The sequence below is a fragment of the Aulonocara stuartgranti genome (genome assembly GCF_965226115.1).
Source record: "Aulonocara stuartgranti genome assembly, chromosome: 20".
Taxonomy (NCBI): domain Eukaryota; kingdom Metazoa; phylum Chordata; class Actinopteri; order Cichliformes; family Cichlidae; genus Aulonocara; species Aulonocara stuartgranti.
The window spans coordinates 20,860,701-20,888,094 of NC_138956.1; the positions used below are offsets into that span (position 1 = coordinate 20,860,701).

At 40.9% G+C, this 27,394-nt stretch overlaps 2 protein-coding genes across 5 annotated transcripts; both read right to left on the reverse strand.

The window, feature by feature from the left end:
• fam110a (family with sequence similarity 110 member A) lies at window positions 1-3,030 on the reverse strand. Of its 2 annotated transcripts, none has more exons than XM_082518266.1 (2): window positions 2,892-3,030; window positions 1-1,835 (listed from the first exon to the last, which is right to left on the reverse strand). In XM_082518266.1, the coding sequence occupies exon 2, from the start codon at window positions 1,647-1,649 to the stop codon at window positions 369-371; it is 1,281 nt and encodes a 426-aa protein (XP_082374392.1). In that variant the 5' UTR covers window positions 1,650-1,835; window positions 2,892-3,030; the 3' UTR covers window positions 1-368. The 2 variants fall into 2 exon arrangements, with proteins under 2 accessions (XP_082374392.1, XP_082374393.1); XM_082518267.1 differs by lacking the exon at window positions 2,892-3,030 and adding an exon at window positions 1,915-2,842.
• Window positions 3,031-3,360: 330 nt separating this feature from the next.
• Window positions 3,361-26,740, reverse strand: prickle3 (prickle homolog 3). 3 transcript variants are annotated; one of them, XM_082518261.1, is made up of 11 exons: window positions 26,483-26,740; window positions 18,305-18,384; window positions 11,048-11,231; window positions 10,758-10,871; window positions 10,057-10,194; window positions 9,596-9,799; window positions 7,425-7,611; window positions 6,340-6,681; window positions 5,943-6,248; window positions 5,448-5,840; window positions 3,361-5,356 (listed from the first exon to the last, which is right to left on the reverse strand). In XM_082518261.1, the coding sequence occupies exons 1-11, from the start codon at window positions 26,522-26,524 to the stop codon at window positions 4,896-4,898; spliced, it is 2,451 nt and encodes an 816-aa protein (XP_082374387.1). In that variant the 5' UTR covers window positions 26,525-26,740; the 3' UTR covers window positions 3,361-4,895. The 3 variants fall into 3 exon arrangements, with proteins under 3 accessions (XP_082374387.1, XP_082374386.1, XP_082374388.1); XM_082518260.1 differs by having other exon boundaries at window positions 18,305-18,387; window positions 26,483-26,739; XM_082518262.1 differs by lacking the exon at window positions 26,483-26,740 and adding an exon at window positions 14,424-14,528.
• Between the last annotated feature and the right edge of the window lie 654 nt (window positions 26,741-27,394).

Here is a 27,394-nt window from a genome sequence, read left to right on the forward strand (position 1 = left end):
TTTCATGCAGCATTTTCTCTTTAATGGCAGCCATTTACAGCACAAAGTGATTTTTTTTTAAATGAAAATGTCACATCTTTGCCAGACAGCCTGGCTGTGACACACAAAAGTAATACAGCATTGAAAAGTCAAAATAGCACAAGAAAAACCTTCAGAACAAAGATTGTGGCTCACATTTTCTAAGTATGGTGAAAAAGAAGAGATATAACAAACTCAATATACTTTCCTATTAATAAACACTCTTCAGTGTAATAACAGGTTAGTAATGGAGCTCCATCAGTCAATGTCTTATCCAAGTTAGTTCTTAAAAAATATTAAAGTTGGCATTTTTATTTTTAATACAAAGCTTATAAATGACTTGAACCAGCCTATAAATTGGTGCTCTTTGTCGAGTTGTCCTTTGCCTGCTTGATTCCATAGAGCCACTTGATCACTCGTGCATTTCTCTCAATGACAGAAACACCGTAGGGAACACGATTTGCAGCTTTGCCAGCCTCCTCCTCATCCTCCTCATCCTCGTCTTCTCTGCCAGAGGCCGCGCACTCGGACCCTGGAGCGCTCGCGCTGCGAAAACGAGCCATGGAAACAATGTCAGAGCTAGAACCAGTCAGCTCCTGCACATCTGCGGGGTCCAAGCCGCACAGGTTGAAGAAGCGCTCCAGCTCTGTCCCAGCTCGGGAGTACCTGTCGCTCATGTCCGACTTAGACCGGGTTAGAGAAGGGCGTTTCCTGGAGCTGGTGGAAGACAAACGGGTAATTGCTGGGGAAGGAGGAGGTATAACAGGGTAGCTTGGTGTAGGTGTGGCAGGAACTGGGGTCTCGGCTGGAGAAGTAGAAGAGGTATCAGGTTTTGACTGAGCAATAACAGGTTTCAGAGGAGAATGACCTGGTGTTGTTCTAGGGAGAAAGAGATGCAGGTTTGAAGCAGTTGGGCCGGGTCGAAACTGAGACTGTAGAGATATTGGCTGAAGGGGCTGTCGAATTAACTGAGGTCGTCTGCCTGCTGTCCTCACAGGGCTGGCCTGAGGCATGACATCCACTCTCCGTACCGTCGCTGCAGCTGGAGGCCCAGGAGAGCTCGTGCTCTCTACGTTGGCAGGGTCAGATGCTTTTAATCTTACTTTAGCTGCAACTAACCTATCAGGACGTGGAGGCGGACACGGCTTCTCCTTTTTCTGCTGTGCCCCTGCAGGAGTAGGACGGTGAAAATTGTGTACAGCTGCAGCACAGTAAGGAGGTTTACTGTCGTTTGGCTTTGCAGTTGCACCGGACCGTGGCGCTTCATTCACTCCACTGATGAGGTTACTCAGGTGCTCCATGTCCAGCTGTAATCCTTCCTGCTTTGTCTTTGCTGGGTCTGCGGTCTTTCTGGTGGGCCACAGGGCAGAGCTGGGGCTGAGTAGAGGCTTACGCACTTCAGGAGGCCTGACTGGCTGCTGCTTGGTAAGAGCTACCTGACTCTTGACATATTTAGCCTTGTCTGCCTCCAGCCTTTCCACAGCACTCTGCTTTGGTCTGCTCGCAGCTTTTTGGTACTTCTGGTAGAAATCTAGCCCCACTGGCCCCTTGGGTCGCAACCGTGGGGGTGTAGGAGCAACAGCAGTCTTTGTTGGTTGCCTCACGGAGTGTTGAAGCGTTTCCACAGGCATTTTGTGGCCAGGCAGTCGTACCTTGTCCACTTCCCGAGCCACCTTGGAATTCAATCTGTTTAGTCCTCACTGTTATCCTCTGTTTATGTGGCCGTATGGTTCTCTCATGATCACCTTAATGGCATATTTGAAGTGACTCAACCTCGGTAAGTCAGCTGATCTCTAGCTCCTTGACATTTGGACTTCCTGCGAAAAAACAGTGTCAGTCAAATTAGAAGAAAAGCAGCTTAACAAAATAAAAGACCAGTGAATAGAAAACATTTACCTTCAAACACAAGCAGAAACTTGTGTGGAGCTACAAAACTTCACAAAGACTCTACAACCACAAACCCTCCCACTTATTTCAAACTGCAGCCAATCGCTCTCCTGAAGCCCCATGCTTCTAACAAGTTCATTGGCTGCCATCTCAGAGAGATCCGAACAATTACTCGCAGTCATCCATCTCTCCGCAGACAAACACACAATAAAACCTCATTTTCAGTCAGTAGAAAGGCTGTGAAAAGAGTGATACAAGTGTGTGTGTGTGTGTGAGGGGTGATGGGGAGGTGGATCAGGACAGCTGTCAACAAGCTATTGTCTGAAGGGAATACAGAGCACATCACACACACCAACAGCTGCTAAGGGAACAATGACTCTTCATCTTTAAATATAGCAGCCTGTTGCCAACTACAAGCTTCTGTGGAGTAATTAATGTTGGGAAAAAAAAGGAGCCTACTATTTTAAGTCCATAAATAGTGAAGGTCAGACTTCTTCTGTGCATACTTAAGATCCTGTAGGTGCATATGGACTATGCTGCTTGAACAGTCTGCATCCAACAGTCAAATTCTCTACATATTTGCCATTCCAGCCTAAGCCGGGCTAAACTCCTGCTGACATAGTTATGAAAGTTTTAGTAGAGCTCCAGGCTTAACTGTTTTTACGTCTCCAGTTCCCCCCAAAATGATCCTCAAATTATCTACAGTATCTCATTAAAACAACCGGCCGGCTTACAAACACAATGGGAATTGCAGGAGTTTAGTCAGACAAGCAGAATTAGATCCTCTAATTTGATGTTTCCGAGTCAAGTGCTGGCACGTTCGTCTGACAAAGGGAGTGAAGCAGGAAGCCAAGCACAGACACCCGGGAAGGGCAGGTAAACAAAATGGCTTACACACTAGTCTTGCCCTGCCAAACTCACACCCAGCCTTTCTGAAGGTACAAGTTAGTAAAGAAAGCTTTTCTTTCTATCAAGAGGAAACTCACCTTCACAGGTTGCCTTGAGTTCCTCAGTCTCACCTGGGTTTCTCCTTCGTGTGTTCGTGTATTTCAAATCACACAGGACAAACCTGTTTGACAACTCATGTGTGCTGCTCCTGAGCCCACCCCCTTCTTTTGATTTGTCCAATCAGTCTCTTACAAGGAAAAACACAGGCTTGCTTTTTTTGGTCATGTGACCCTATCATTGTCATCTGCTCTCAACAAAGTGATAAGCACCGTTTCCCAGAATCCAAGAGTGGAGCAAGGAAACTGCAAGCAAAGCACCAATACGTACTGAAACTGTTACAAAGGTTAAGTCGAAAGTTGCTTAAAAAAATAAATAAAAAAAGTAAGTATTTCTCACTAGTAGTTGAAAAACACAAAACATGTACTTTTCCAATCCCTCCATGATTCCTCTACATTATATCCAGACAGTTCCTGCTGTTCAAAGGTCGGTGCTGAGACTGTACACACATTTAGGCAAGCAAGTTAAACAAATTTACTCATATATGCAGCATACAGTCAGAGAAACACAAGGGTGTTACAGACTCTTGCTTTTGCCCCAAATAAAACCAGCAACAACAGTGACCTACACCAAGCATAGAAAAATAAATGACACTCCAATGACGAGTGAGTACAGACTTTAAGAACGTTTACAGATTTTGCAGCGTTTCATTTGAACTATACAAAAAAAAAAAGATAAGCGACCTCCAAAAACTCACACAAATTACACTTTTGATTTTCAAAGTCTGAAACAACCACAGTTTGCTGAAGTCATTAAACGTCACCTCCAAACTACTGGGCTATTCAGTGTAAGTATAACTGTAGTATTTTACAGCCACATACAGATTGCACATAAGAGCACAGGAAAGTGGTTACAGTAAGTCAGACATAAAAATATATTCTTTTTACAAAATGTGCTGGAGCCAGTTTAACAGATATTTTTGCCTGGTCTGCAGTCTTTGTCCCATCTTAACTTTGCTCTTAAGTCAGTTGGATATAACTTAGATGCAGCCTCCAGGAGTGAGAGGGCTCAGGAGACAGACACCCTCTCTACATTTGTAATTAAGGCTGAACTGGTTAATCCAGAACCATACATCAGGACTTCCCTCAGGGACTTTACATGAGCATTACCATTTCTTCTCCACTCCCCTCATGTTTATAAGCCATTGTCGCATGTCATTAACTTTTAACCGCGCTCTGTTTGTGTTTTCTATTGTTTTTTTGGTCTTCACCTCTCTACAACCCTCTTTTTCCTCTTCTCTTTCATCTCACACCTCAAACTGGTTGCACCACACAACTGCTCCACCCTGATCCTGGTTATGATTTCTTCCTCCTCGCTGTTGTCAAGTGCCTGCTCATATGGGAACCTTACTCTAATATTGTGGGTTCTTCAAAACAGAAAACACAGCGAGTTGATGGTTGCATCCTGAGCTTGACTTGTGTGTTGTATTTAAAGTAATCATCCTTTGTATCTTCCATTTTTTCCGGAAGAGAAAACGCTTTCTGCAGTTAGCTGTGCAGTTTGAGATGGCCCCTCAGCTTTATACATCAGCCCGACTTTAATTTACACTGTATCATTTAGGCACATTTAAACAACAGTGAGAGCTTGTCTGTAAAACTGGCCCCAGGTTACATGTGTTACTGTGTGTTATGGTAGTGTTTAAAAGTTCAGTTCAAACAAGTATGAGCAAACTTACAAAGGTGTGTAACAAATAATGACTCCACATTGCTCCATTCATCACTGCCTGCATGACTCATTCACCTCAAAATGAGGCGTCAACGGGAGGCAGTGACTTCTCTCAGGTTTATTTTGCTTCCCTTTGCTAAGTCAGGAACTTTGGCTGTGGTTCACCCTTGGATAAGTCTAAACATGTCATCTCGATCTGACATTACATCGCTGTCACAAAGCCGATAAACATCAGAATGATGATGGTCATTCGTTTTTCCTTTGCACCATAATCTAAAAAAATAACATGCTGTGTTTTTAACGTGGTTAGCTGTTTGTGGTTAGGAAATAGCACAGTTTTTATCTTTGTCCTTTGCACCCAGGCTGTGAGCTCTTCTCCGCCTTATGCTGCCCCTCAGGCCAAAGTCCCTCTGCCCCTCCTTCCCCTCCTCTCCGCCTACGTCTTTGCCCTCCTCGGGCGGCTGCTTTCGAAGTTGCGGGGGTAGAGGAATGGGCTGTCCCAGGAAGTAGCCCTCTTCCTCTGAGTCTGAGGATGAAGAGCAGGTAGAACAGCAGTCTTCGTGTTTGTATTGTCCCGGATGGAGAGTCAGAGAAGAGCCATCGGAGCCGCCTCGGCTGTCTCTGTCTTTCTCGCCTCTCCAGTCTAGGGAGTCCAACCTGGGCCTGTCGGATTGCGAGCGTCGAGATCGCCTCTCTGACCCCTGGTGTAGAGCAGGGTCTGAAGGGATGCGGGAACGACCCCAACCTCGCCTTAAATGGCGTTGCTGGTACGAGGATCCATCTGGAATAAAAAGAATGAGTAACTATGAGAAACACACACAAAAGAAAACTTCATTTGAATGAGTTAATATTCAAAGTGCCTGAAGACATACCCAGCAGATCCATGTGTGGGGGGACGCCTTTCTTCAGATGTAACCTGCTTCCGAAACCTCCCTCCCCCTCATCTTCATCCTCCTGGTTTTCCTCACCCTCTTGCAGCCCCTCCTTATTCTCATCTTCATCCTCATCCTCGTCCATAGAGTAGCTGCTGCTGATTGGCTCTCTGAAGCTGACTCTGGCTGTGTTGCTGCGAGTCAGCGGGGGTGGAGAGTCACAGGGTCTGTCCTCTGGTTGCTGGAGTTTTGGTGAAGGTGAATCCCGGGGCAACAAGTCACGAGACTTCACGGGCAGGGGAGGTGGGAGGACCGAGGGGTTGTCCAGAGGAAGAGGAGGCGAGTCAGGTGAAATGAGTTTGTTCACATGAGAGTTCTTTTGAGGAGGATTTGCTGAAGAGAGAAAAATAGAAGACATATTGTAGTTAAGAGACAATGAAAAAAGGGTTATAAGAAGCATATAATAGTCATGCCAGTATCAGTGGTTTCTGATACCTTGCATAACTTTATTTGTCTTTTCCACCCAAGTTCTACAGTCAATTTCAGTAGAGGTTCCTCTTGAATTAAGACCACTTAGTCCAGTACTTCCATTTAGCTCTCCTTCGGGCTGGGGACTACTGCCTGGAAGTTTGATAGCACAGTTCCCTGGAAGTAAACTGTAATGTGGAATGTCACTGGGCCAAGAAGGACCTAAGCCATTCCCTAAATGAATGTGTGGAAGAGGTGAGTACGAGCCTCTTTGACGAGGATGATGACTGGGTGAAGGAACTCCATTCTGAACTGGAGCCGTGCAGTGGACACCTGAGAGAAGCAGAGAAAATAAATGTGTTACAATAAGCACAAAAACATAATCCATGTGAACTCACTGCACAACAGCTCCACCGTTATTCACCTCTGGTTTCCACTGCAGTATGAATGCAGTCTTTTGCAGGAGCTATAATGGGGTTGATGCCCTCTAGTGGCTGCAGTGGAGAACCACACTGTAGCTTGTGGTGTTTCTCTGCTGTCCCATACTGTCTGTTATGGTGAGGCGATCTAGTCTGCAGAGCAGAGTCGCAGGAATCCGAGTTATTGGGGTCTTCTCCCAGAGAGCAGGACCTGGAACAGAAAATAAGGCCCCTGCGAGGGAGGAAGGGACGCCCCAGGAGAGGTAGCTGACAGCGGGCGCAGCAGAAACACGAGTCCACAGCGTGCCAGTGCTGACCGTCGTATGTCATTTGACCCTGGTCGATACCTGAGGAAATATTTGTGTGTCAGCTGTGGAATTTTACAATCAATCTTTATTACCTCAGAACACATTTAAAAGCAATGCATAACACTTTATACTATTGGTCAGTAGTTACTTGTTAGAACTCTGACATTAGTGATGCGAGTGATGTGCCCTTAGAGAACAAATATGGTGTATTACAGGCTTCTTTGTAAGAATATACCATCATCAGAATATCTGCTTACGGGATACATGTAAAAGTTTGCTTAAAGTATCACGACGTGTCTTTGCTTCATCACAGCTAACACCTTTCTCACTCAGCACTACATCCTACATGAAAAAGACAAAGGGTCTCTTTAGCATACAGGAGATCACATTACAATGATGCAGAGCTGTTATTAAAATGATTCACAATTTAAAAAAGGCAGACATCATCTTCATGCTCTCAGGCAAGTATTGCAAACTAATCCAGATCCAGATTTTTTAAATTAATTCATGCATGCTGATTTTTTAATTTTCAGGCATGGTGGAGGTGTGCAGTCTCTAGCTGCTCTTCTTGATATATTAGTAAATTATTATAAGTCCTTTTGTAGGCTCTGATGATGAATAACAACATGCTAAAACTATGCAATATTATAAAAAAGTGACGTCAAAAAGATGGAATGATTAAAGACAAATAAACACTTACATTGCTGGTATATACAAATTAGGCTGGTAATGTGAAAACATGGCTTCACTATAAACTTAATTCATTAAACTTAGTTCAGTACCTATGTGTTCTCCACAGGTATCACAGTACTCTGCGTACAGCGACTCGTAGCAGGAGCAGCAGTACGGTCGACTCTCTCTCATGATGTAACGCTGGCCGCCCAGAGCAGCCTCACATTCAAAACAGCAGAAGTGCTTCATGTGCCAATATCTTCCTTCAGCCTCCGTACACTCATCTGCTAGAATAATCTAGGTTTAAAAGAAAGTGAGAGACAGAGAGGTAATTTCACAGGTACAGAAGTAAGTAAACTTTAGAAGACTGAAGAACTAGGTTAACAAAACAGAGTACAAAATATCCAATCAGTGCCGTTCTGTTTGTAGGCTTAGCCACTCCCTGGGTCTAACCGCCAGTTGTAGGTCAGTTGCGGTAGATCCATTTGTCAACTATCTCAACTAATCCCTTAAGTCACAGCGATGAGCTATTCAAAACCAGAAGACACCAACAGAAAATTCTACAAATAGCATGCACTGGTTCTGGGAAACGCTAAAATACAACAATAGCCAATCTGGGAATGGCTACATGAGAAAGGAAAGATATTTGAACTGGATATTCTGAAGTCATGCACACTTATGTCCCTTATTATTTAATGACAAATGAAGCAGACATAATATCTGAAGCTGATTCAAAGTCTTGAATTTGTACTTTAGCTTTTCACTATAAATTTACTTATGAGGCCCAAAGAGATGTCAATGCAAGTGAGGAAGGCCATCATAACGAGTGGCCAAATCAACAACCTGCTCCACCACAGAAGACAACTAAACTGCATAATGACTTATGAGAATTATTTCCATGGTTAAGAAAAACACCTGCATAACATCCAGCCAAGCAAATCAAGGACATGGGTACATCAAAGTCTACAATTAAGAGAAACCTTTATGAATGGAAATACAGAGTTTCCAAAACAATGGTAACCATCAAGAACAAGAAGGCCAGATTAGATGTTGCAAGAAAGCATTTAAAAAAAAAAGATTCTGGGGAAAAAAAAAAATGGACACATGAAATCAAGTCACCTGATGCCAGCCCAACAGACCATGATTTTCAGTTATTAAATACAAAACTAAATTCAGAGACCCACAAATAAGCAGCAACTGAAGGCAGCAGCAGTAAAGGCCTGCCAGTGAATCTAAAAGCAGGAAACAGAATTTGGTATGTCCATTGATTCCCCTAAGGCAGTCATTTTTTACACTTTATCCAAGTATAGAAACAAATATTCATATTTAAAATTAAAATTAATGTTGAGCCTCTGAAAGTGGGGAGTATGTAAAAAATGTGTGTGATTCCAAAAAAAGTTAACATAAATTTCTTTGTTAAACCCCTTTAATTAAAGCTGTACGTCTGCACTTAAATCACATACTAACTGTTTTATTTACAATCCACTGTGGTGGTGTACAGATGAGAAAAAATACAAAAATTGTGTTCTGTCCAAAAAAATTAAGAACATAACTATATGTTTTTCTCTCCTACTGTAGTTTACTTCCACAAACCTGCAAAAAAACATCAACAAACTATTTTGTGTAACTTCCCAGTTGTACTAATAGCCTCCCAAGTGCATTTAGCAACTTGGCATTTTTTATTTGTGTTAGAGAACAATGCCACCTGTGACTAATTGACTAATGCCCTCACTATGAAAATTCAGTCACTGCTAACTCTAACTAACTCACTAATGTTTCACCCATTCACGTCATGTTTTATGACATTATGCTGACTTGCTGGCTCATTCTCATTCAGCTGCCTGGGGATGGACTCAAACTCCACCATCTTGGGCTGCAGCTGTTACTGTAGCTCTTGTTCTCCTCTATAGATTCGCTGCTAGCTAGCAGGCCACTCTAACCAGAAGTAGCAGCAGGTGGTGCACCGACACTGAGCTCACGCAGGCTTTGGACACGAACAAAGACTATCATCACCAACTTCTCTCCAGGATGATAGAGCTGGCGTGTGGCCGTGGAGAGGCAGTTATTGTTTGTTAAAGTAAGTCTACTCTTCCTTGTACACCTCATATATATAATTCTTTAATAACACAAGTGTGCACACTCCCCCTTTTGCATGCACTCATGTATACAAATAAAATACATTACTGTGGGAAACATTTAAAAACATTTAATACTGTTGTTGCTGAGATTTTATATTAAAACAAAAAAAAAAAAAGCAAGAGGATTTTGGGGAGACAATCACCTCATCGCAGGCCTGGCAGCGGGGCTTAAGCCTTTCAGCGTGGTGCCGACCGCAGTATATCTGTCCATCCTGGTAGAAGTAGATCAGATCGACCAGCAGTTCGCTGCAGGAGGCACACTGGAAACACTGAGGATGCCAACAGCTGCCGTGTCCTGCCCGACTCGCAAACACGGCTATATCACCCCCGCAGATCTGTCTGCCACACTGGAAAAATAGATGGGTGTGGGGTGGTGCAGAGGGAAGCAAGTTAGGTGGTATATCCTTTGACAAAATGGTAAATGCTCCAGGTTGCACAGCAATTTACTTCCACAGCCCTGTAATCATGTGGCCCCTGAGCTGTGCCTGTATCTACTTGCACCTACACTGACTTCATTCTTCATGACTTGGACGTGCTCTTTTTATGCTTTCATATGTGAGGTTTATAACTTTATGTCGGCCTCAACAGGAAAAAAAATCTCTACCTGCTGGCAGATTGCTCCAGTCATAGTTACTGGGAAAAGTCTTACAACACCCCGGCCCAGGTTTTCTCTTTTTCTCTGCTGACTGAACAGACACAGCTCCTTTTTCTCCTCCTCGTCCAGAGAATTACAGTACTGGGGCTGAAAAAGACACAGAAACTCACATCAGCATTCAAACAACTAGACCTAAAGTATGTATGTATGAAGACTGTCATTAACAATTTATCTGTCAATTATTTTAATGACAGTAAAGTGTAAAACTCTCATCCCAAACCAAAAGATAGCAAGTAAGAGTCTGCGTTATCCATGTCCCCTGTATTTATTTTCAAGAAATATCTTTCTCTGTTAAAGCTGACATTCATGTGTTGCAGCTGTGAAACCTTTTCATTCTTTTCTTTAATATATTTGTTGTATAATTGAAGCAGAAATGACCATTATTAAGGATTAACAGACTATTTTATTGTAAAACTGGCTTTAAAAATGACTATAGGAAGAGATTAAAATATAATTTATTTTTTCCAAAAGTTGTGAATTTCCTCTTTACCTACCAATCACCCAAAAAAGAAAAATTAAAAGAAAGAAGCTTAATAAAAAGAAATAAGGCTGGTTGTTGATTTTCTTTGTTGCTTTTTTAAACTAAAAAAGGCACATCACCCCTATATTCAAGTCTAAAGCATCCAAAGTCAGAGTCGCAGGGATGTTACCTCACTGTCGTGGGCTGGAAGCTGGTGCAGCAGCTGTTTGATTCGGTATCTCTCTCCTGGACTGTTCACATAAGGCACCCTGTCCTCTGGTAAGCAGCTAAAATATTGGTAAACCTGAATGACAAGACAATTATGCTCATATAGAGAATATAAACACCCACTTATCCAAATATAGAGCAATTTAATTTACAACCAGTCTATGCACGAACATGTCCAAGTAAATGAGCATCACGTAGGCCTGCACAGCATTAATTTATGTCTCGACTTCTCTTGTGCACCCTGATTGTTACCTGTTCAGGCTTGAGCCCAGGTGGAACCCATGCATACTCCTCGGAGGCGCAGCCTGAGTCGTCATCAGAGATGGAGTGTCTCTGGAAGTCAGATACTAGCTTTGTCATCATCTTTTCCAGCTGCCCTGGCACCGGGCGCACAGCATGCTCTTCTCGTACACACTTGCAGTGGACACAAATCTTCCTGTGGAGACAGAGGAGTTCCCGAGGCAAAACTGAACTAATGTCAAAAATCTTGGTAAACACAACTCCAAGTGTTCTCCTGGATCTTCGAGTGGCCAGGTGTAAAATACAAAGTTTTTAACCTGATTTCAGATGTATCCGTAAGATTTTTTTCACTGTGACCATTAAAACATATTAAACATTTATTTAAGCCAGACTTTTATTAGGATTAGGCCACATTAATGCAGACACTTCCACTGTGCATAACCATATTATTTATGAACACACGCTGCGTTGGAAACATTACGTCACAAACCGGCCCACACACTCTGCGAGACTCCCTGCCGTCACAAATTACTAATACAGCAGTTGTCACAATCTGATTAGGGGCTACGCAATCTACAGATCACTATCTCAGACCAGTTCATGCCCTCATTACACCAAGATCTTACAGGATCTGCATCAGCGCCAGCACATCCAGAGTATTTTTCTACCAAACAAGCAGGAAATCAGGTCATTGGCATAAGCTTAGCTGTCAATCCGGGGCAGTTAGGACTGGGAGGTGAAGACGGGAGCAATAATCTCCCTCAGCCTCGTATTACAACCTATCTTGTCCTCAGACTGTTACAATCAATCTGGTGGTGGGTGTGCCTGTGTGTGGGACCAGTAGAGTCAGAATAAAGTGCCCTGGGCTAACAGTGAGGCGTGGGTGTCACGTTTTTTGTTGTTGTTTTCTGGAGATTGAACAATATGTCCATAAGCAGCATGTATTGCATGTGTACATCTCTGTTGCGATTGCATAACAGTCTGCCAGCTGGCACTTGTGGCTCAAGTTCACAAGGCACAAAGCTGCTTTATATCAGCGCCCAACCCCCACACGACCAAAAAGCCCACACACACCATCACACAACTGCTTGTAAAATGCATGAGCACTCCACCTCTAATCAATTGCCTCATAAAAATCATCCAGGTGACAGCCAGTAATCACTGCATGTCTTTACCCAACACAAGGTAATTCTTGAATAGTTGACAAAACAGAGATGAGAAGTACTTCTATGGGATTCCAGTTCCTTTTCTCAGGCCCAGAACTGCACATTCAGTATATGCAGCTGTCTTGCATTGGCATGTTCTATGCACATGGCTGCCAAGCAGTTAGCACCAATATAAATAATTATAAACACAGCAAGAGAGCTTAAGCTAAGCTACAGTGGCACAAATCTGTTTCCCAGCTGTATTTATGTGGATTCCTATGCAAATAAAAGGTTAGGGGAATGAAGATGCTCAGCAGGTGACCTGGCACTATGGGACACAGATGGTAGATTCTCCACCCTCTCACCCCACCAGTACCACCAGCAGTCTGCGCACCACGAAAGCATTAGCAAGTGCTTTAATTACAAGCAGGTGCCAACTCTCACATGCAACCTACAGTTACCGAGACAAGAGCCAATTTGGAAGTATGTGGGGTATAAAGGTATTACAGGAAAATCTCAAATTATGCCTCTCTGTGCAAATGCCTCTGCAGGTATTTTACCAAATTAGGGTCCCTGTTTGAACAGATGCACATGCCAAATTATTGACATATGCTACACTTTGATAAAACACGTTCCGTCTGATATTAGCCCTGTTTTGTCTTTTATTTACACACATTGTCACAGATCATTGAAATATCCATTTGTTTACATTTATAAACTAATTTAAAGGGTGATTTTTTTTTTAGCAAGATTTCTGTTCTGGTGGATGAAACTGTATGACTGAAATCAAGAACAGGCTACAGAAATGTGATAGTAGTGTCTAGTAGTGCCTTTCTTCTTTTATACAAAGATGGGGTACACGCACATGTTTCAAATGCCCTGTAAATATACAACCATAAATCTAAAGGCAGTAACCCCAGTATATGGTTATCTGCAGTTATCGTACAGAAACTCAGGAAGCTTTTCTAAAACATTCCCATTTTATGGCTCTTTTGCAAGTAGCTGTTTGATCATGACTTTAGAAACACACAAACAGAGGGCTATTTCAGCAGTGCCATTTACCAAGCTGTGCGGTGCTGAGCCTAGTCCTGTTCTATTACTTCATTCACAAGCCTCTGATGTAACACATCTGCGCTCTGTCCCCTCTGGATATGTGCAGCGCCACGTTGAGCACTGATGAGTCAAAAACTCTACCAAGAACGACCAAAAGAGACAACATCCAGTCAAAAAATACTTGCATGACATTTTTAGAGCAGGTTCTGCTGAGAGTTGCAATGGTCCCTGTCGGCTGCTATTTTGCAAATGGCAAAAAGCACTGAGGGTTTTTGATTGGGTTACATATCGTGAGTGGTGCCTTACTTAACAGAAGTCTGCCGCTTAAATAAATTTTAAGATTGATTCAATGATACCACTTAAACTGGTTAAAAATCCTGGTGATAAAAAAAAAAAAAAATGTAGTGCTGTGCCCAAACTTTTTAAATGCAAGAAAAATGCAGCATTAATCCAAGTGCAACTACTGCATGCAAACAAGAAACACACCACTCAACAGTTTGTAACAAAAGAAGCCAATGTGCAGTTTTTTAGTGGGTTTTTCTTACATGTGTAAGAAAAAGTTAGTTTGTTTTTATTAAGACATGGCAGATGACGCTTTCACACTCTGCCTCTAAGCTTGCTTTAGCCAACCAAATCACAATCACCGATACGTCCGGTAAAACTGATTCTGTTATTGTTAATGGTGTATCTTTTGTTTGTATTACTGGCTATAGCAACTGAATAATACTAAATGAACTTAATAGTCTGACTGAAAACATACAGATAAGAAGTGTGTGTTTTTCCACCGACAGAATGATTAAATGGAAAGATAAAAAAAACGAAACTAATGATTTACAATTTCTTCCCTTTGGTTACTGGGCTAGCCAGTAAAACTTTACCCTGCACTATCACTGATTTCTAAGTCTTTAAATAAAGCCGCCCTTCTATTATGTTACCATGTCCTCAAAAGGTAATGCGCGATATATAATAAGCCAGTTGTGTACAAGGAGGGATTGAGTAACAGCAGTATCAGTACATGACCTCATATTGCACACTATACAGATAATTTTACAAAGTGTACAAAACAACATAAAGTCAGACTAAGGAACAATAATCATCTAAAAGCATTTTCCTTCACATCTCCCAACTTAATTATTATTTGAGTTTCTTTTCTGTCTAATCCTAACAGTAAAATCTGGTTTCTCCATTACCTGTTGTAACCATGACAAATTAGTCCGGCTTGGCCTGTTGATGGAGTCCCATGCAGACTTGTTCTGTTCTTGCATCCAGTAGGTTCCTACTGCCTTGCCGTCTGTCTGTCAGTGAGAGCAGGATATTCTTTGGCAGGTCCTTTCCATCTGATAATTTCTCTGTCTGAGCAGCTCTTTTCAATGTCCCCCTATAGCCCCCACTCCCACGCTCCTCCGCCCCGATAGTAGGTGCAAACAAAAGGCTCTGAACGGAACCATACACTACACAAAATGCAAACACAGATCTCAAAGTACACACAAGCCCTGTGACTTTTAAATCTGCCCACAAAGATAAGCTAAAGTGTACATGCCATGAACGTTTCAATTAAGCCTCTCAATTTACTCACGCTGCCTTTGAAGATATGAAACATCAAGTGACAATCACGATGCATAAAGTCACTGCGTCTTTCCTCCCCTGACCAGACTGCTGTAACTGATTCATAACAGATGGACTATCTGTAGCTTGTATGCAGTTATTAATCATAAGCGGAGCAGATTTTGATCCTGTGAGCAATGCTGTGCTGTAGAGTGGAGTATTTATAATGTTATGTGATCAAGATGGCCATGCATGAGTACAAAGTGTCTCTAGTGATATATCAAACCGACAGCATGGCTCATGGTCTCTGTGAAGTCACGACACATCTCCGAAGTCATAGCGGCTCATCCGACTTTGGTGAAGATGAATGATGAATGATGAATGAATACCAGGAAAAACATGATTGCTCAAAAAGACGCAGCGTGATTACAATCTTTTAATAGAATGATCTGTTTTCTCTTTTTTTTCAGGATCAGCATCCGAGTCATCAGAGGTGCTTCAACAAACAGTAGATTATCCCTTTAGTCTACTGACAACAAATCAATCTGCAGCTATTTTTGACCTCACTGTTGCTTCTTAAATCTAAACACTTGGTGCTCATAATATAGTCCAGAGATTATGTTTTCATTTTGATGGTTACACAGACAAAGAAATGAAAACAAAAATTTACTTTACTACTGCTTTACCTGTTTCTTTTGCACTTTAATGGCAATATGATTGATCAGGAAGATAATCAGAAGACTAATCAATACTGACAAATTTGCCCCACTACAACTAACTTCAAGCAGCCTATCTAGCAAATTATAGTTAACTAAAATAAATAGAAAAAAAACATGTGTGGAAAAACACATTTTATTAAACTGAAAAACAATACCCCATCAGCCTTTTACGGCTGAGAGGTACGATTTGTCAACGTGTTTGTATTTTTGTATTATATTATTTTTTAGTAGTTAACAACAATCCAAAAAGTAACAACCATATCATAATAACAAACGTAAAGTAAAACTGAACATTTTTGAAGATAAAAACAATGAAATGAAATGAGGAAACCTACTGGAAACTAACTTAAAACAGTTGTACACAAAAAGATAAAAACTGGTGAAAAAATAAATAATTCTAATCCAGACTGTGAGTGAACCTATAAATCAGCATATATTATTAAAACTGGTGAGGGGTCTAGTATAGCAGCCATATGATAACTCTTTAAAACGCTGCTGCTGGTGTGATAATCTATACCTGCAGCAGGGAACTGTGAACTCTCCACAGATCTGGTTCTAAGAAGCAGATGGGCCTCCTCCCATAACTCCCTGCCACTAATTAGTGACAGAGTAATTGCCGCATGGCCACCCAGACTAATAGCAATGGCGACTTTGAACACTTCTGAAGCGTGTTGGGGACCTGTGGGTCAAAAGTAACTCAATTCACTTGCTGCTGGGCAGCGGAAGCACCATCTGCCCCCACCTCAGTTTAAGCTGTGCCTGATAAAGCTCAGGATGAAGATGGATCACTTCCCTCTCACCGAGCATCAGCAGCTGAGCCTGTGGTCACTTGGAAGATCTTCTCCATCAGCAAAGGTGTGAGTTTAAATTGGTTATTTAGACAGATGCAATTAGTGCCAGACTCCGAGGTCTTAAAGTCTGACCCCTATAAATCTCAATCATTTAATCACTTTCATGTTTTCAGTCTTCTGGATCGCCTAAGAGACTTACAACGTCTAAACAAGACATTTATCCTTGTCAGCTCACCCAATGTCATTTCGGATCTGCCCATCAGCCAAACGAGTAATGAAAAAACGTAAACAATGAACTACAGCATTTTGTTAATGCTACACAGATTAAATGCACTGTAAACAGATCAACGTGCATGGTAGAGTGCGGCACACGTGTTTCAGATTCCGTGCTAACTTCTAAGCTTTTATCTTGACCCGAATAGAGAGAAAACTGAAAAAGGAAAAAGATAAAATTACAGGCTTTTGGCTTTATGAAGTACACATTCCTGCCTTTTGTTTTATTCTCTCATCACGAGGCCAGTTTGTCTCAACCATGTAGTACACATTAGGGGTTATAAATGCAGCCTTCATTATCAGGAATAAATCTTGTGTGTCAGTGTCAAACCCTGTGATCATCCTCAAGAGTTTCTGGGTCTGTAAGCACCAAACACAGCACAATGTAGTTGAATCACCTAGTTTCCTTCTAAGTGACTCATTCTTTAATCTTTAACCTCTGAAATAATGTGAACAACAAGCAGTAACCCTTAGCTTTGTAGTATTTGTCGAGCTGGAGCAGCCTCTGTTTTTATTCCATACATTAAAGCGTAATGAAACACAGAAGTCCCATCTGAAAAAGGAAAAGTGCACTGAAAAGCAGAAACTGGAGAGACAGAGGGGGGTTTGAAGTGGTTGAGAGGGTTGCTATCACAGCAGTAAGGCCTAATCTTATTAGCAAGATTGACAGGATTAGACTAACCAGAGACCCCACCAGCTGGATATACACTAAAGGACTAAAAGAGAGAGGACAAGGAAAGACGGGCTCAAAAGAAAGCACACAAAAACAGACCTGACAGAGGAGGTTGAATTGTTCATCAGGAGGGACTTTGGTAGTGTTTAACAACTCTGAACAAATAAGTAAAAGAGGTATACAGCAGTTTAAAAAGTACGAATAAGACAAATTAAACTCTCTGAACACAATGTGGACATGGTATGAAAACATTTATCCCCAATTTTTGGGTCAGCAAAAAAAGATAAGAAAAATTTAACTCGCCATTTATCAATTTAAGTATTTTTTGCCCATTAAAAAACATTCAACTTAAGACTCATTCCACGAAATTATATAAAAAACAAATTAAGGTGCAATATAGGGCAGTGCAGGGCTTTGTATCTACCACTGCTGTGATATAATGAGCAGTCATGGTCATGTAGCTTTCCATTGCCCTTGAGGTCCACCCATCTGCAGTTCAGCCATAACGTTACACTTTTTCTGCTCATACATGCTTGGAACGATCTTGTCACTGAAGTGGATGTAATAGCAACGGGATATAATAGCGTGGCTCAAGCACGTTCATCATATGTTTAAGCCGCTTGTTTTGCACAAAGGAATACGGCCTCATGCCAGCAGCTATAAAAACCCCAATAGCTTTTGTAATAGCTTTAGCCCGGTGGGATCGGGCAGCAAAGGGCTGCTAAAATGCCGCAAACTCCTCTGCTCCTCCACTTGGACCACTAGCACTGACCATGACTATCACTTGACAAACTGACCGCGCACACCACACACATACTTTTTTTCCTTTTTAATGCATACATGTTTTTTGTTTGCAAAACAATTAAATAGCTAAGGGGTCGTGTTTCTATAAATCACGTTTCCAGCTAAAGTGGCATAAAAAAAAAAAAACAGCCATAAAATCATTGCTTTTATACTTTGTTTTGCTTCTGAAGTCCAGCAGGGCAAAATGACTCTACGGTATGAAACAAACATTTCCTGCAAAGCTCACAGGCACCGCTGTCAGTGTTTAAGAGTCCTACAGTTCATACCTCCAGCCATGGACACGGAAGCCGGGGCACTGGTCTCCGCAGCGCATACAGGGTTGGCCTCTGTCTGGATCCTCTTCCTCCTGCTGAATAAAAACACAAATCACTTTAGCTCACGTAATTTCTGACTGGAACATGATTCAATTGTGCCTTTTGGCAAAAGACACAAAAGAATAAGGATATAGAGTGTTTGCTAGACATGAAGGAAAAGCATCAACGCCGGAGTGAGCTAACGAGTCCACCTAAGCCTCAACCAGAATGTGCTTAAATTCAATCACTTCAGTCTTTAGTTTAGCATGTTTGTGGGGGGAGCGTGGGCTGTCATTACTCGTCTTAACCAGTTTATTAATACCCCCCATCCTATTATACCAAAACCTTACCGAATACTGCAAGCTTGGAGTGGCAGAGATAGACATAATATCCATGTGTTATGTCAGTGCAGATAAAGCAGCAAACAAAACGGCCAGGTATAAAAATGGTTTGGGCACTATGAATTAGGGGTGAGTTTCAAGACTGCTTTCTGTATTAACGAGAAATCCCTAATATGGACAGTTTTGATTTTCAAAGTTTAGGTGAAAATGTTGATTTTGCTATGGCTGTGGCTGTCTATGTATCATGTCAGGTAAATGAGCCATAAACCAGACCTTTCAACCATGTTTGTAGAAGTTATTTCAGACTAATTAGCAGATACTGATGTCTGTGTTGCCCTTGAATAGCCTATGTTCTATTCTAGTTAACATTAGTTGATAGCTTAGCACGCCACCCTTTCACCAAAATATAGTCATTTCTGACTCAAAGAAACCAACATGGCAGCAGCCAAAGTGTTAATACTGAGGTTTTGAAATGTTTGGTCAAAGAAATCACTGGGCCACATCCTACTGGCTACATTTATACCATCTATGACTTACATGTTAATACTTCCAACTTAAAAGCAATAAAAAGCAGGTTTAGAGCCTGGTTAAAGAACTGTCTTGGGCTCTGTGGATTCAGCTTGCTAAATGAGCTTGCTTCCTTTACCCAACAACTGCATTCTACCCACTCGCCTAAATATGGTCACTATTCTCCAGCCCATCTATCTTTTATATACAGTCAGTGATGTGTACTTAACACTGTATTTGTACTAACACTGTACTTAAGGCACATAAACCTAACATCACTGATAGTTTGAGTAGATACTGTGTGCTCCGGTACGCCATGCCTGTACATAATAAAGTATTCTTATAGCTGTTTGTGTTTTTAATCAATGCAGCAGTGGGTGTTTAATTTTCTAGGTTACAAAATACACACACACACAATGGTAAGTGATACCCATAATTTGGCATAACGATCCCCTTACAAAACCTGTTTACTTGAGCTCAGCTCAGCCACACAGTTACATATTAAACTCAACAGTGAGTTCAAGCAAAGCTCTTTGTTTTGCAGAAATATATGGAGGAATACATGACAGGTAGTTAAATCCCAAATATTCCTCCTGCCAAATATGCTGACTGAGCATTGCTGAAGGCAACTCCGCAGCTTAGCACTAAATCAGCCGCTTCATATCTCAGTTCTATTGCTGCAGCTTTACTGCATACACAAAGCTCTTTTTAGAGATGGGAGGAAGGAAGCAGACACAGGATGAGAGCTGCACCCTTTCCCTCTCAGTATAGTTACTCTGTCTCTACCTTTTTTTCTCTAGTCCTTTAATATACACAACCTCTATCTTATTTGAGAAGAACTTACTGTTGACAGAGGGGAAAGCTTACAGTTCTTCCCAGGTTGGTAAACAAAAAGGAAGCTACTTAAGTGTTTTTCCCTCTGCTGAGATTCTTACTTTTTTTGGCCACAACTGGTTTGAAATTCTACATTAAAAAACAACAACAACACCACTGAGTTTAACAAGCGAAGTAATAAAATGCAGATATGTGATACAACACGGTACCTGTGCGTGCCTGTTCACCTGTCTTTATTTTTCAGGCCACACTAACCACATAATCATTGTTGTTCACGTTAAGCCTGTTTTCCCAAGCTGAGATATTTATGAGCCATCTCAGAAACTGCAGCACATTACTTTGACTAGTAATCAGGATACTTCGCTTATCTAACAGACATCTGAGGGCTGAAAGTATATTATTAGTGGAGTAAGAAACCACAGAGGCTTAAACTAAAAAAAAAGTTGCTTCAATTTTAAAAAATTTGATGGTTTGAGGAGTTATGTAGCTGTTTTTAGGGTTGATATATTGAGGTATTTTCACTAATGACAGCACAGAGCTTCGTGGGAACTAGTTAATCCAGAACTACTGTATGAGTTATAATTTGCATGCCTTTTTTAAAGCTTTGCCATTTAAAAAGAACACGATGACACACACTGGGATCAGTTTTACTCCACGCTGCCTTGCTAATTTGGCTTGGACTGCTGTTAGCAAAGCCAGGTATGAAAAGTGACAAGACGGGTTAAATGAAGCGTTCAGATGATTTCTGGGTGACTGAACCTTTCAGTTGTTATTTCCTTTGGAAGGAACGGCTGAGATGTCGCACTGACAAAGTGACAGACCGAGCCCTGGAGGCACACACTAAAAAAAAAGGTCTGTACATCTAACACAGCCCTACATATTGCATTTATTAAGGTTTCAGCGAATGAAAGTGAATAGCTGCAGGATAAAAATGCTTTTGGAAATTGTAGCTGACCTGATATGATTACACTTCAGGATACTACAGGGTGTTACTACTTTTCAATTCAAAGAGTTAAGAAATTAAATGACACTTTATATGTTTATGCTTTCGCTGTAATTTCTCTCCATTCAGACACCCTTTTGATATTTTAAGCAAAGCAGAAATTGATTAACAAAGTTTCTTGTGCCGGTGCACAAAAAAAAACTGCTTAGCTGGCCAATTTTAAGAAGTGACATCAACATCACAGAGGAATAGAAAACAGATTTAAAAATGTTTTCTTGCTCCTTACTGGATTTCACTTTTCGTAAGAGAAACCAGTGAAACCGATGCTTGACGTTTGTTGCACTTGTCTGAAGGTGTAACACAAGTAATTTGACAAACATTATAGTCTCTCAGCCCCAATAACAACAGACATGGAGAGCCAACACTACAAAATTGGACAGAGATTTTGTACTCTAAGTCTACGTAACTTTCAAGAACAATGCAGATGTGAATGAAACCCATAGTCTGTTTACTGGGCAGCACTGGGTGACTGGTTGCAAAAACATGTGCAGTTGCATGAATGTGTATATAAAAGCGTGCCTCTCCAACTTTGATCTGTGACCTCAGTAAACACTTTTCCGATGACCTTATGTCTTAAATATTCAGTTTTAAGTCTTACTGAGAAATTGTGAAAAAAAAAAACAACGACAACAAAACGATTAACCAGAATATGCTTTAGGAAGGGTCTGACTTATGATTGAAGAGTTGCTATCCTATATTGTCGTGCCCAGTTTAATAACACTAAAAAAAATGGTTAAGTCGCTCAGCTCCATAACCTGCTAATGGATGATACCAAGGTGATTACATCCTCCAATCAGTTTATGGATTGTTTATATAAAGCCACAGAGTGTGAACATTTGTCTCTTTTTGTTTATAAACAAAATATTTGGGGGTTTTATTTTATCAAAAGTTTTGATAACCCGCCCCATCTCTTAGTTATGCTGCTATAGGTTGCTGGGAGACGTTCCATGAACCAATGAACATTTCTTCTTCTCTCTCTCAACTTTTCAAATTTTCATGTCATGAACGTTTGTCTTCTTTCTCCTATAGTTTATTTTTTGTCCTTGTCTCTCTACACACTCTTTCCTTTCTTCTATTTCAACTTACTCCCCAATCAGTTGTGGCAGAACGAGTCTCCAGGAGGGCACAGCAATCTGCCACAACTAATTGCAGATTGCTTGATTCAAACACTCACATGCTTTGTGAGTGTTTGACTCAAGACCCATTACACATGATTTAAACTTTATTGAGACTTGAGATGTTGACACGACTGTTTGTGAACTGCCTTCACAAAGTTCTGTAATACACACATTATACCATTTGGAACTTTCTTTTTTCATTCAAACAAATAACAACAAAAACTTACGATTTTAACTAATACAAATTAGGTGATCATATCCACTCTGGAAACTAACTGAAACATATCAAAGTGGCCACCCTAGGCAGTGAAATTTATCAACTGATTTACTGGAACTATACAAAACAGATTAGAGGGTCAACATTAAAGCATAACTATTCACTCACTTAAGTGCAGACAGTAATGAAGAGCTAAGCATTGCCTCAATGGTGACGTAATAAAGAAAGAAGGATTAGGAATCCTGAGAAAAGCTTAAAATGACCTAAAAATGAGCCAAAAGAAGAACATGGAATCATATCTGTCAGTTCTATATTGTCTTATCAAGGCTACACAGACCTGAAGGTTTTGTGTGTGTTTTCTTTCAGGCTTCCACCACAGATAAAGTGTCAAGTTTGCATCCTGACAAAGAGGTTTTCCTTTTGTGTTGTGAGTGAAGGATGTGATGGGAGTGGTGATAGGAAGTTTCTTCTAAACCGAGTGTGGGTAAAGTAAATAATACATTCACAAGTCCGGGGGGGTGCGGATCATGTGTTCACACTTTGAGCGGCGTCAAGACTTTTCATATCAGGTCCTTTGTTTTCACTAAGTAGGTATAAAGTTTAATCACGTGGCATGTAACCAGGTAATGGACAAACTGAAAGACTGCCAGCTTTGTTATCTGGCATCAGCATGCAACAGCACTGGCTAACCAGGGGTTACATGCAATAATTTAAAGGAAAGGATAAATAATACATCTGAATGATATCATGTGGCCCATACTGAGGCTGAGTGAGGTAGTGGAAAAAAAATGGCTCCCCACATAAGAGAGAATGACTAAGTGTTGGTTTTGGACCTCAACGCTGAGGTGTTGGATGGATTAAGCATCAACAGGAAAGGTCACAGGTTGGGGGCCTTTGTGGTCTTAGCACGCTAAGTGGACGCTCCTCTCTTCAAACATTCTACATTTTCAGTGTCCAACATAACACCTTCCCACATTGGTCCCCTGGGACCTGCGGATCTGAGTTTTAATTGCATGAATATACTTATAGTTGTAAATGTGAGTGAGTGTGTAAGTCCTGCAGCACCATTGTCACTTTTCTGCTACGTTTACCATATTTTCCGCACTATAAGGCACACTTAAAATCCTTTAATATTCTTTAAAAAAAATCGACAATGCGCCTTATAATCCGGTGTGCCTTATATATGAATTCTGGTTGTGCTTGCCGACCTCGAACTGATTTTATGTGGTACACGGGGCTCAAAATTCTGTCAAAAAATGTTCTAGTATGACTTTGGTAAGCTACGAAGCCACACCGCTTGATGGATTGTCTGAGCATTACGGCTACCGTAGTCAGGAGCCTCGTGGAGTAATCTGGGTCCAAAACTCCGTCCCCTTCAGGTCCCAAAGTCAAACGAACACCACAGCATCACTGAGAGGTAAAAACTGGCTAAATTATTTCATCTTCAATAAAATGATCAGTGTTGCTGCTTTACCAGGTGTAACAATTAAGTTTAACATCCAGGCATCCATGAAAACAGAATTTCTTTAATTTAACGGAGTTAGAAGTTAGCAGGAAGTTAGCTCGCTAGTTTCCACCTAGCGAGCTAACCACCTGGCTACCTGTGACAGTAACAAACCCCGCTTTCCTTTCCTCTTACATTTACTTTAATTATAAACTTTTAGCAAATCAAGGCATTGCTTCACAGGTACAACTATAATTGGTGAAAACACAGTCACTGGCCAGAACAGGCCACTGAAATTGCCCGACATACTATTTTACTTGGCCCAAGCTGGGTTATGTTGAACCCTGATTTTGCAGTCACAGTAGAAAAAGCACATGTGTTACTAATACCATGAATTAAGTGACTGCACCAAGACTCAAACCAAGGCAGCTAAAGGGATTTCTAGTTGTGACACTTCCCCTTTTCCCTCTGTTATGTTTCAATATTTTTTAGTAAAATGAAATTCAGCTATAGCCACATCTACATCTTTATTGCTAGAAAAAGTAGGCAAGTTCAGTACACATTATCTTATGACAGCAGCTTCTCAGATCCCAAATAATTGTAGCATAAGAAAGCATACAGTCAAATTTGTCAAGCTGTCATTTGGGAAGGAGTTGAGAGCACAATTAAATTGGTTATATCTTAGCAGATAAAATTGCAGATTCATTATATCAATAATAGGGAAAGTAAGAGATCGCCATCTTGAACGACAGAGTAGGGTTTTTTTCCTTTACATATTACATCTACTTGAGAGCCATATGGGAAATATTTGAATCTAATGAGGCTAATCTATCACTTCAGCACTTGAGTGCTTCAGTAAATATATTATTTGAGACACTGTGGCAAGGAAATCATGAGTTTCAAATCGCTGCTGAGGGCCTTGTTTACTTACTGTGTACACAGTCTCTATTCTCAAATCATGTACACTAATTAAATTTGTAATCCAGCCTAAATCAAAAGGCTTTTGTTCAAATATGTGTTCAAAGCTGCACTGTGGGAGAGCAAAGTCTACAGTCTATGACTTATTTATCACATTTCAATGTCGATTACACCACATTTACGCAGAAGATTTCTTGAAGAATATTTACAAGAAAAACAACAGAACATAAATTAAGATGTCTGTGTAGTGCTGTTAAATTACATGACAATTTATGACTAAAATGTATTTCAATTGCCAAGAAAAGGAAGACGTTTAATTTTCCATCAATTTTCTTAACCGCTTAACCAGCTCAATGTCGTAAAGGCTGCTAACCCAGCTGAAACAGGTTGGGAATGGGGTATGCCTCGATCCATCAGAGGGTTAAATCAACCAATTTAGAATTACCAGTTAACCCAGAGGAAACCCATGCCACTAAAGGGGGAATATGAATAACCATTTAACCACATTTAATTAAACTGCAGATCATTTCTAATCTCACATCCTGGCATGAATTACAAAGCCAGTTCATCCCTACTGAGCCTCACATAGGTCTAAAAATTGTTTAAGTTAGACGATAAGGATTTTTCATGGCTTAACAGGTCTTTGGGCCAGTGACTAACTGCATAACCATGACTGGTCTGCGTGTAGTTAAGAAAAGTCTTTGATACCTTATTTAACAGAAGTATGTCTTCTTCTGTTATTTGCAGTAATTTTGCAAACAAACTGTACTTTAGTAAGAGTAAACTGAACTCCTTTTTGAAAAATGGTTAAAAATAATTATATTGGGCTGGCTGGTTGTCCTTTAGTGGAAGACCAAAATCTCTTTGGTCACCAACACTGTTTCCTGTAGATGCAGGAAAAACCCCAAAGATATATACATAGGTGTTTAACACTGGTGCTGTAAGAGGAGTTAAACCTCACTTTTCTAATGCTGGTGTAATGAGAGTGTTGCATTAAATATTCATGATATTCATTAATTCTTAAGGACTGTTATTACATGCACAGGTAGGAACAGGTGTGTGCTTTGTGTTACGATGGAGTATTTATACAAATTAACATGAAATACTATACTTTTTTTATGTTAATTTCAATGTATAGGTTAGTTATAATAGTAGCTGGATCTACAGTCACTGAACTCACCTGGACGTTGACGTAGTCCAGGTGAGATGCGGAGCCAGATGTTCCGTGTCAAAACAGACGTAGGTGTTCTCTCGTCACTAAACTCCTGACTATTTAGGCTGCTTTATAAAGCAGCATTCCAACCACAACATAATTGAATACACAGCATGAAAGCTTGACAAAGGTAATAAACACGTCCAGGTAACAGCTACCCCATCCTAACCTGCACAGGTACAAAGATGACGCACAGTCACCCTTCTGACTACACCTGAGGCACTCGACATGATCCAAGAAACAAAGAATGTGGGACTCTGTGGCAGATAGATGATTCTATTTTTTGTTGTCCTATTTCGAGCGTAGGAAAAAAAATGTTGGAGGGAAACAAAAGCCAGGTGAAGGTGGGACGAAGTTCCGCTTGGGCTGCTTTCTGCGTTGGATTTCAATGTACTAAAAGTTCATTTCACGCCTGCTTTTACAATGAAAATGCTTCGGAAGCTTTAAATCACTCCAAACGCTACCTTGTGCTGAAAGATGATGATATTCAAAATGACCTTGAAAGTTATTAAGGTATAAATGTACGGGAAAAACAAAAAATAAAATAGGCACCTACCGAGCGGTTGGACCGTCGCTTTTTAGATCCGCGCAGGAACATGATGTTGGCTGGACGTTAAAAGCAGTTTTCCGGTGAAGAAGCAGAGCAAAGCAACGGCGAGCGACAAAAACTGTAAGTAACACGCTTGGTGTAAACTACATGCCGTTTCTTGCAGACTACCCCCGGATTCTTCTTTCCGTCTTTGCTAACTAACTAAGGAAGGAGTTTTGGCATTCGAACTGATAAACTAGCTTAAGTGTAAAATACAACCTCCGGCGGAGACTTCAAAATAAAAGGTACTGAAGTATATTCTTCTCGATTCTTGAGCAGAGTCAAAATTTAAGCAACGTTAACAAATAAACTTTAACTAAATATTCATTAACATTTTTACTTATTCAATTTATCACTTTGAAACCCATTGTTCAATCAAATTGATGCCGTGCCTTTTTTTATTTTGACTGTGTGGACACGGATCTGCCGCAACCTGTAACCTTGGTGAACCTCCAACTTTACCTGTCCTGCTCAACAGAGACTAGCCGACTGTCCCAAAGTTTTGGCCCGTACTTCACCTTGGCTACAAGGAAGTTGACATGGATATATGCAAAGTTTTGTAAAGTCTACCAAGACATTTTGTTTTATAAAATACGCACATTCAGAGCACAAGAGAAGTCAGCCACGTTGGCTTTAGCTTCAAATTAAATATTCCTAATGGGGCGACAAAATATGCACACAGATGGGGTTAGGGTGGGGGGTTAATATTACTCTCGAGTTCCAGTGGGAAATAGTTTGATAACATCCATCATGACCCCAAACAACGGATTATCATTGCACTGCAGGTCTTTAAAATAACACGGGTCATAAATGGTTATTGCAATTCGAAGGCAGCAGCATCAAAGCTCAAAACAAAGTAGGAAAGGATTTACATAAACA